Here is an 11,167-nt window from a genome sequence, read left to right as displayed (position 1 = left end):
CAAGCACTGCTGTCCAAATACATATGGACCCGACAGTATATATCTGTGTTTAGTAAATGTACATCTCTGTAACCCTTGTTTTAGTGTTTCATGGAAGTCAGAGCTGTTTACTGACCTGCTGTGGAATTAATCACAATAAAATCTCTACAGTAAATATAAATAAATGTTCAGAACTGAGCTTGATGAAGCAGCGACAGTGTGCACTTACACCGCACTAATAATATGTAAGAAAGAAAAAAAACCCAGACAAACTTTAAATATACAAAAAAAACTTATCTATATTTTTTTTTACATTTTGGTATAAAAAAATTACATTTTAAAAATCCCACCACATTAAAAACAATCATCCCACTTTAAAAACATAAATAGATGGGAGTGTATACAAGAGATAAAAAATGTGTCAGCATATATTCACAGGTCTCACACACACACACACACACACAGGTACAGAAGAATCTTCACTGCGCAGTTAGTCACACTCCTGCACCTCTTTCTGCACAATGCTTTCCTGTAAACACACAGAGCATAAAAACATGTCATTTACTGCCACCTGCTGGTTAGATGAGCAGCTACACACTGAAGTGATCATTCAAGTATTTATTATTATATAAAGATTATTCAAGAAATAAATACAGATCCAAAGTGTGGGAAAACAACACAAACATCATGAGGAGGCAAAAGGAAAAGAGTGAAGGAGAGAGAGAGAGAGAGAGAGAGTGTCCAGTCCTTACCCATCCTCCCTGACTCTTCACCCAGGGAGTGAAGGTCTCCATGTAGCGCTCAGCAAACCCCTCCACACGCTGCGTCGCCCCTGTCGCCGTGACGACCCGCCTGGTCATCTCCATGGTAATGGCTACACGCCGCAGGGTGGGGCTCTCAGACACAGGAAGGGGCGGGTCTACAGCCTCGTTGGCACAGGAGTCAAGCAGCTTGGCGAAGGACGTGTAGGACATCCGGTTCAGCGAGTTCCGCAGCATGGGATTTGCCTGGATCTGGAGAATCATCATAATCATCATCATCACATCACCTTCACTGACAATAATCCCACACTGAAAATAATCCCACTCTGACATTTACATTTAGGCATTTGGCAGACGCTCTTATCCAGAGCGACTTACATTTTTATCTCATTACACATCTGAGCAGTTGAGGGTTAAGGGCCGCGCTCAAGGGCCCAACAGTGGCAACTTGGTGGTTGTGGGGTTTGAACCTGGGACTTTCCGAACCGTAGTCCAATGCCTTAACCACTGAGCTACCCCTGGCCCCGCAATAATCCCAAAGATTATTCTGAAATGTTATCAGTAATCAATTCTGAGTTGATCAGTGAGTGAGTGAATCAATAAGTGAGTAAATTGGTGAAGAAAATTAATTGAGTTGCTCAGAAAGTGAATCTATGAGTGAGTGAGTGAGTGATGATGTCACAGCCGGACACTCTGTCCTGTTCACCTTCTCGTTAATGGCGTCTCCCTCCGCTGTCAGTAACTGGACGAGCTGCTGCACGATGGCTTCTTTATTGTTTTCTGTGAACAAACAATCAGGATCAAACCAGATATAGAACTAGAGTTATGAATAAAACGAGGACATAAAGCCTGTGCGGAGTGTGAGTGCAGCGGGACTCGTCTAGCGGGTCTGATGGAGAACAAAGAGAGGACAGAACGCGTCTCCTCAGTACCTGTGAGCGGGACAGGCTCGGGTTTAACTGGGGATTTCCTCCTCACGCTTTTCTGAGCGATTTGGTCCAACTTCTTGGCCACGCCATCGTAGAACTCAGGTCGGTGTGCTGGAGGGGGGAAGGGTGGGGGATGAGATATAAAAAATGATCAGTTATTATATTAGGATTAACTCCCTCACTCACATGTACTACAGATTACACTCAGATCACTCACTCGGGGACAGCGGGGGCTTTGTCGACGCCCTCCTCTCTTTCAGAGGAAGTGATGCGGGCCGCTGCGGACGCGAGTCTTCTTTCTTGAAACTTTTTTTTTTAAAAAGCTCCGCCAGCTTCAATTTGTTCTTCTTTTTCTTTTTTTCGCTCGTCTTCCGTTCGCCATCCTCGTCCGATGCAGAGGATTTATCATCCTGTCAGAACACAGACGCAGATTTCAGATAAATTAACCCTCCTGTGTCAAATTCAGGCAGTGAGATAGTAAGACAGTGAGGCACTGAGTCAGTGAGACAGTGAGTCAGTAAAACAGTGAGAAAGTGAGTCAGTAAAACAGTGAGACAGTGAAACAGTGAGTCAGTGAGTCAGTTCCTGCTCACCTCAGCGTTCCCTCCTGAACCCAGAGCTTCAGGTCTCCTTGCTGGAGAAGGCAGGTCGCCCTGGCTGGACACGGAGCTGTTCTGTGATTGGTCAGTGCCTGCATCCTTCTGGGAGGGGCGTGCGGGGGAGGGGCGTGGCCTCAAACGCCTCTTTATCAGGTTTTTGATGCCGTGTTTCTTTTCTTCCGCAGCACTGATCTTCTCATCCAGAGAGTCCCATCCAGTATCATCCTTCCTCTGCTTCTCTCTCTTCTCCTTCTGCAATACACTGTGTGTGTGTGTGTGTGTGTGTGTGTGTGTGTGTGTGAGAGAGAGACAGGTTTAATAATGTGAAAAATGACAAAGGGCATTGAGGTGGCCAAGCCAAAGTGTGTGTGTATGTGTGTGTACCTGAACTTATTGGAGTCGTGGTACTCCCCCCCGATTCTCCCTGGCCGATCTCCAGGAGCGATGGAGAGAGCATGACGGAGGAAACTCTTTAACACCAAACGCGTCTCTTCTTCCACCTCGAAGAGCGACAAAGTGGGAGATGGCGGACCATTCGCCTCAAATGACATCCCTGAGGGGGGAAGGGTGGGCAGAGAGACAGAGAGAGCAAGAGACAGAGACAGAGAGAGAGAGAGACAGAGAGAGGGAGAGAAAGACAGAGAGAGGGAGAGAGAGACAGAGAGAGGGAGGGAGAGACAGAGAGAGGGAGAGAGAGACAGAGAGAGGGAGGGAGGGAGAGACAGAGAGAGGGAGAGAGAGAGAGACAGAGAGAGGGAGGGAGAGAGAGACAGAGAGGGCAAGGACCAGGTATAGAGAGATAAGGAAGTGAGACACATAAAGAGAAAAGAGAGAGAGAGAGAGAAATAACTGATTATAATCAAGAGTTATGGGAAAAGGCTGGATCGCACTTTTGATCAATTACATCACTTCCTGTTTATTACCTGTGTGTGTGTGTGTGTGTGTGTGTGTGTGTGTGTGTGTGTGTGTGTGTGTGTGTGTGCCAAAGTCCAGAGGACAAACTCCAGATGAGTTTACAGTGAAGTACAAAAACTCTAACCATGACACACCGTATTAAATATTAAACTGATAAACATTTCAGAACAAAAACATAAAGTACTCAAAGTCTCCAGCTCTGTGTGTGTGTGTGTGTGTGTGTGTGTGTGTGTGTGTGTGTGTGTGTGTGTGTGTGTGAGATTTTGATCTGACTTTTATCTTTTCCACTCAGGAGTGTGTTTAGACTGAAACTCTTCTGGATTTGATCCAACACCCATCAAAACGCAGCACTTACACAACCGGCTCGAGTGCTCTCTCTCTCTCTCTCTCTCTCTCTCTCTCTCTCACAGCGGGACAGGAACATGAAGAGCGGGACGCTCTGGGTTCCTGCTCTCTCTCTCTCTCTCTCTCACAGCGGGACAGGAACATGAAGAGCGAGACGCTCTGGGTTCCTGCTCTCTCTCTCTCTCTCTCTCTCTCTCTATCAGACACACAAATTCTCACCTCCTCTAGAACACATTAAACCATCTTACAGTAAGTCGAGCTCAGATGAAAAGATCACCAGGATGGAACATCATCGGTTTACTTTAAATCTTCTGTCCGTGTGCAGATAAACAAAACACACACCTTCACCTCTGTGTGTACCTACACATCTGAATTAAAGAGAGTGCGTGAGAATTTAACAGTGCGGTCTACACGCGTGTGGCGACGCGTGTGGCGACACTGCGAGGCTCTGAGGTTCTCTACAACACATATGATGATGTCCCACACGCTTAGCTCACACACACACACGCACACACAGGACGTCTGTCAATAGTTTTCATCACTTTTCGGTGCATCGGCTTCTAACCACTCGATCTGTAACCAGATACATCAACAACATCAAAGAGTCAGAGTGACAGAAACGAGCAGGATGTAGGGATTACATCATCATCACAGCACCACGTCTAAGTTACAGAATTAAATCTACACTATAAGAGGAGACTCCTGTGGACCAAGAGCCTCAGGATCCAGTTTAAACCAGTTTAATCCCCAGAGATAGTGGTGAGGGGGGGGTTAAAGCCCCGGTTTAACCTTGTGCACCCAGCAGCTGGTTGGTCCTCATTCTTCACTCTCAGGAATGTGACTAACTCCCTGTCGTCTCTGTAACACCTGTCTCTCACACACACACACACACACACACACACAAAAGGAAAACCTTACACACTCCTAAACGCTGAACTTACGCAGGCGGTATGTCGGTGCCATTCTTCCTCCTCTTCCTCCTCCTCCGTTCAGTCTCTCCTTCTCTGTCTCACCTCGACACCGAGCGAGACGACTTCTCTCACACAACACTGCTGAGCTTCCTCTTACTCTCAGAAATGTATATGATATTCCTCTCACACACACACACACACACACACACAGAGCACTGATTGCACAACGCTGGATTAAATCCCAGCCTGACTCCTGCTAAACACTGATTATACTGCGTAATAATGAGGAGTAATAAACTCTGTGGTTTCCCCACCACAGCTTCCTCTCTTTTTTCCTGCTAAATGTCCAAACTATTGTCTTCGCGTTTTTTTTTCTTTTTCTTCTTCTTTAGAGAGGAACTGAAGCATCATTACATAATGCACTGATCAGTGAACACTCTCTCTCTAATTTCTTCATAAACACGTGAGACAGAAGGAGACGACGACGCAGCTACAGAGACGCTGTGGAACAGCAGTGAGATGATGTTCATGAGGAACGTTTGGGCACAAGAAACCTGGACTGGTACCAGAATAAACCAGTAGATATGACATAAGAGAATTTAACATTAATGAACGCAAAAGACTGGAAGTGGATTTCTCTTACCGTACTTTAGTGTTCAGCTTAAAACTGGCATCTTTTCATAGGCAGGAAATTAAACGTGTTTATATTCTCATTTCTTTCTTTCTTTCTTACTTTCTTTATTTACACACACAGAGTTTTTGTTGCCTGTTTGTTCAGAAGCCTGTCTGTCATGTCTGATATAAACATGTATAATAAGATGCTATTTTTAGTCGTATCGCTCGGCCTTTTACATCACAGGATCGGTCAAGCCAATGAGATGCCGCAATGCCACGCCTAGTTTGCATAAAAAGTGTAAAAAAACAACAACATGACTGTAATGCTGCTTATGGACCTAACGTGGTAAAATAAAGTCAAAATAATTAGTCATTTTTTGGTTTTAAATATTACCTGTAGTGTTTATTTACTACGGAGGGTGTGTAAACTTTTGCACACAGCTGATTGCTAAATCTCAGAGAGCAAAGCCCTGGGGGTGGAGGGGGGAAGGGGATGGAAGTGAAAGTAAAAGTGCTGCGTCTCACGCTTGGCTCGCGTCACACGTGCTGAATCAGACGTGGAAACTCCAGCGTGTTCACATTCCAGCGTTTCTACCTGCGTGTAACCTCGTCACGAAACATCCCATAATATCACTCAGAGCCCCGCCCCCCTTTTTTCTACAACAGCTCGCTCTTCTTTATAACTAAACAAAACAAAACAAAACAAACATACATTCTGGAGTTAGAGAGGCAGCGCCTGAATCACCACACACACACACACACACACACACACACACAAATTAGGATACATAACTGAAACAATCGAACATGGCGTTACGTTATAGAATATTGTGTGCTTTAAGAGTCTTTGATCAGCTTTTCTCCACAAACTCTTTAAGCGAATGAATCTGAAGGAGGCATTTAAGGCGATTACTTTATAATCCTACAGGTGGCGCTCTCTGAACTAATCCCACATTTCAATCCCGTGTGTTTAGAATGAATTATTTACTAAGTTTGTTTAGAAATAATAATGATGGCGAATGTAACAGTGTAGCTGTGTGTTTAATTTAATTTGAAGTTAAATGTTAAACTCTTGTATTTGAAGTTACTTTGTAGTGTTTAAACACTGCACTTGGGTTTTAAGCGAGAAAATTAATGTTATAAGAACACGCTACATTTAATTACTCATTAAACTTTGTTAAAGGTTTATAATTGTAATGTAAATATAATCTCACATCAAGATATTTATAAAATCACAACACTTATAAGATCAGAACTTTAATGGAATAGTCACTGAGGTCTGGTGATGCACTGGTGAGAACATCGCAGTGGGAGGCGAGCGCTGATTCCCGTCACTGGTATGTGGACTGTCTGTAGATCACACAACTATGTTTATTCTGTTCCCAGTTCACACACCATGTACAGAGCACCGAACTGCTGCTGAAGCCCACACACATACACACACACACACACCACATGGCTGTGTTTCTGTGTGTTCCTCACATCCTCTTCCTTCACCACACACCATCACTTTACTCTTCGAGCCTTTTACTTCCAGACTCCAGTTAACACCACTTCCTTATCTTCTCTCTCAGTTCTTCCTCACTGTCTGATCATCAGCTCACAGGCTTGTCCTTCTCCTGCCGCTGTAGTCATGCCTTCCATAAACAGATTGAACAGCAGCGGACAAGAACCCCGTCCCTAGAGGACTTCAGTCCTCACCTCGAGCGCGTCACTGTCACCGTGTGCTGCCCTGACCACTGAACACGCTTCCTCATACACTGCCATCCTCTCAGTGCCCAATCCCGAAACCTCACATGATGTAACTTGTTGTCGTTAGCTTCATGTTTCTCACACAGTTGCCTCACGGCCAACAGCAGCAGGGTGGAAATGGGAGCATAGATACAGAATCCTCATCATCACGGCGTTTAAACTTCTACGAGCGAGTATAACAGGAGAGCGGTGCTACAGATGAGTAAAGTCTCAGTGTCAATCAAATCTAATGACTTTCTGAGTCACACTTAAGAAATAAAGGGAGTGTTTAATCTCAGAATTGTGTTCTGGTATTCTGTATAATCAAAAGTCCCGGTTTGACTCGAACACCCCTCGTTGATCAAGATCCTCTGATACCAATAATATTTCTGTCTTTTAGGCAATAAGCAAAACACCGTGTCACAATTCTGCGGTTATAAACACATTTCAGTTCACTTCCTCACTTTCTGGTTCACCTGTGGGTTCTCGCCCCTTTTGCACCTCGTGGCCTCGACTCAGATATTTATGTTTTTTTTCGACACTTAGAATGTTTATTTGTTGTCCCCCAGACAGTGCTGTCTGTAGAGGGACAGGACCATCTGTCTACCTTTATTTCTCTGATAATGTACCATGTCGGAAAACGTCAGAAAAGTTTTACAGATGAATATCTCTGATATTAATCTAAACTGTAAAATAATAAATTACATAAAAAACAGAGACAGCGAGTGACCGTCTCTCAAACCCTAGCTAGGGAACATGTTGTAGATAGATAGACATTGTGTGTAGCATAGTCTGTATATTGTATTGTGGTCGTTTTCTTTCTACAGATTTTATTCAGATTTTATTTAGATTTATTCTCCCTCTATATATATATTTTGTGTGTCTCTGTGTCTTTGTGTGTTATGGCAGTCATCACATAAGCAATTTCCTGCGGGATCAATAAAGTTTTCTGATTCTGATTCAGAGATAGTATAATAAGCAATACGTTTGGGTGTGTAGCGCACATTTACACTGTTAATACACACACACACACACACACACACGCTAAACAATTAATTAAAACGATTATTTCAGGATAACGTCCTGACTGTGTGTGTGTGTGTGTGTGTGTGTGTGGTGTACACTCAAATAAGTTTTTAAATAGTGTAAAGGAAGTGTGTAAAGTTACCTTTGGTTTTACTGCTGTTTTTTTCCTACTGCTCGTTGATTAATGTTCTATAACTGCACAACCCCTAATGTGTGAATGATTTATTTATTAATAAAGAAGACATTTTACTTTTTATCCATTTACAGCCACATTTAATATTGGGGAATGTTGGAGATGTGTGTGGCAGTTCACATTTGATTAATGTGAAAATTAAACATTAAAATAATAACAACAACAATAAAAATAACTAGTGTTAGGACGCGTCATTGACGGTTTAACTGTTTGTAGAAATAGTTAAAAGGTTAAAGCTAAAAACAATCTGCTGATCTTTAATGTAATCAGTGATGATATTATTTCAGGTTGAAGCCCACGTACGTGTCTGTCTGTCTTGAAAAAGTTTTTGTCAAAAAGATGAGGTTTTGTCTTAAAACCACTCCAGCGTGTTAAAATTCACTTATACCACTTCAGCGCTGTTATTTCAGCCAAAGTGAACATATGAACTAATCCCAGTAAAAATATTCACTTTATCTTTTCTAATTAATATCTATTGGTGCAGGTGTTTGTTTACATTGAGACAGTAGCGCATTAGTAGATTATTTTACAGTAGATTATTAAATCCCACACATAACTGTTCATAACATCACTTTTACTCCACATTTAGATTCACTGATGGTGCAGATTAAACTTCAGACAGAGATCTAAGGACTGCAGGAGATTCAGTAACGTCTAGACAGACAGACAGACAGACAGACAGACAGACAGTTCTCTGAGACTGGTTTCTGCTCCTCCAGTGTATAAAATGTAAAGATATCACAGTAAGAGTGAGTTCTGACCCAATGTACAGACAAAACCTTTGTTTAATTTATAAAAATAACAATAACAATTATATTAAGTATACATTATTTTTAAGAACATTTGCGTAACTTATTAAGTTATAAAAAATAATAAATATGTAATAAAACAAAAACATTAAAACTCCAGTCAACACTCTCTCTCTCTCTCATTTTTATACAGAACTGTAGGGATAAAGAAAGGTGTGACTGATATCATAAAAAAAACTTTACTCAACAGTTGTAACTCTCTCTCTCTCACACACACACACACACACACACACACACACGGTGATAAAAGAAAATCTATTAATAGCATATGTAGTAGTATGTGAAGTATCTGTTATTTCATCAGTTTCACTCCAGGGGGCGCTCCTGACACACAACAAACTTTAGAGCAAACCAGCACTTTAACCGTCTTTTACCGAAACTGTCGAGGCTTATTCATAAACATTCCCGATTACACATAGCAAGCAGGTGTGTATTTTTAAAACGTAAATGTGTAACAATGAGAACATCCTGTGTTAGTCCCTCACATACCTGAGGTAAAGTTTCCAGCGTCACCACGAACAAGAGGCGGCCATTCAGCGCTGTCGGTCCCGGCGGATTCACAGAGGAAGATACGCCGGTTTCGGTGCGTAACTGCTAAAGAACCTCGCGCAGGCTACGGATGTCCCTCCGAACCGCTACTCTGAGGTAAGTCTGAGGTAATCCGTTAGGGTTTAAAGCAGCTGTTTTACCCCAAATCCCTCGCTGTAAGTTACACGACTGAAGAGTGAATCCACAGTGAGTGTTAAATGTGGAATAGTGATGTTAATCCATGTAACTTATAAACCCATTCACACGGTATGTCTGTCCCTCTGTGTGTGTGTGTGTGTGTGTGTGTGGAGGATTCCCGAGTGAAGCCCCGCCCCCTGCTGCGTTTTCATTGGCTGCCGCCTGACCTACGTACGTACTAGGTTTTCAAACTAGCACGCTGAACCGGTTGCTAGGCAACACTCCCGCGTGACGTCGCGCGGTGCGTACTGCAGTACTACAGTATTACATAGTGTAGAAGCGGCACGCGCAAAGCTAACTCTGCTAAACATCACCTCAGGAGAGTCGAGGCGGGAAAAAATGGCAGAAATGTAAAAAAAAAAAGCTTAAAACTGTTCTTAACATCAGTAAAGTTTATTATAAATTGTTAAAACACCTTTAATGAATTAGAAATGCTTATTTTAGCCCTGTGTCCACAGAGTTACTGATTTATCTTAATTATGAGTTTATCAGAGCATAAACATTGCATTTTTTTATCTATAAATAGGAACAGGAAACTCCATCTGCATGATTCTGTTTGTTCCTGATCCCAGATCTGAACATTTCTAAATCTGTCACTGTGACGTCTCAGAAATCCCAAGGCATTGCGGACGTGCTGTTCGAGAGAACTAATCAACAGCGGCTACTGTTACTACTGCTCTCGACAACATCACACGGACGAGTGTTTTATTCCTCTTATCTTAGAACAGGTCCTTTAACTTAAATTAAAGAATGTCACATTGTATGTTTTGTTTTATATTAACTTTAAATGTTTGTAAAGCAACTTATCTTCACTGCGTACGCTTATCCGCATCTCTTATTCGCAAAGTTATTAAAATGACGGAAGCACACTTTGTGACGTTGGAGAGAAAAGCCTTTTATTAAGGTGTTAATGATGCTGTGTTGCCATGGCGACCTGTCCCTCACACTGTTCCAGTAGTGCAGTAGTGCCGCGAGTATGATGTTTGTGATTAATCTGAATGCAGACGATCAATAAAGCCGTAAATATAGTTTAAATAGTTTGAGAATGATTTTTATTTTTTTTCAATACACAGTACACACAACATACACACAGTGTAAATTACTTCAACAACCATCACATTACACATACGCAACATTAGTGCTAGGAAGATTGTCGACTTTGCCCGTCTCTGTAAACGATGCCTGTGTGTCCTCGCCCGCCCCCCCCCAAACCCCGTCCAGCGTCAAAACCAGACCAGACACTGGTACAAGGATTGGGAGAGGACGAGGAGACGTGACTGAAGGACAGACGCAGGACGAAAAGCGCTGTTGGACGGCTGCGAACGAAAGAAATGGCAGTATGAGTAACACAAATGAGGAAATAAATTATTGTGTCAACTTTTATGAGACAAGAAACCAATTTAAATCAGATCAGGCACAATAAAAAGAGTTTCTGCTCCTGCAGCTCTACACTGAGCTTTAAAGCAAGTTACATTCGCTTCACTTAAAGCCTACAGTGATGTCAGCATAAGGACGATAGAGGGAGGGAGAGAGGAGAAGAAATCATCTGATCACCATTGTGAGAAAATACTGACAGACAGAGAAGAGAGAAGTGAGACGCATCAAGCGAACATCCGGAGTGATTCTCC

The 11,167-nt window shown here is 42.6% G+C and overlaps 1 protein-coding gene across 2 annotated transcripts; it reads right to left on the bottom strand.

The window, feature by feature from the left end:
- Positions 1-319: 319 nt before the first annotated feature.
- Positions 320-9,651, bottom strand: bcl2l12 (BCL2 like 12). Of its 2 annotated transcripts, none has more exons than XM_053514906.1 (8): positions 9,303-9,651; positions 2,653-2,821; positions 2,263-2,530; positions 1,887-2,079; positions 1,673-1,780; positions 1,447-1,520; positions 732-992; positions 320-508 (listed from the first exon to the last, which is right to left on the bottom strand). In XM_053514906.1, exons 2-8 carry the CDS (start codon positions 2,817-2,819, stop codon positions 470-472), a joined length of 1,110 nt encoding a protein of 369 aa, XP_053370881.1. In that variant the 5' UTR covers positions 2,820-2,821; positions 9,303-9,651; the 3' UTR covers positions 320-469. The 2 variants fall into 2 exon arrangements, with proteins under 2 accessions (XP_053370881.1, XP_053370880.1); XM_053514905.1 differs by lacking the exon at positions 9,303-9,651 and adding an exon at positions 4,470-4,675.
- Between the last annotated feature and the right edge of the window lie 1,516 nt (positions 9,652-11,167).

The sequence above is a fragment of the Clarias gariepinus genome, chromosome 16 (genome assembly GCF_024256425.1).
Source record: "Clarias gariepinus isolate MV-2021 ecotype Netherlands chromosome 16, CGAR_prim_01v2, whole genome shotgun sequence".
NCBI lineage: Eukaryota > Metazoa > Chordata > Actinopteri > Siluriformes > Clariidae > Clarias > Clarias gariepinus.
This window is presented reverse-complemented; position numbering and strand designations above follow the sequence as displayed.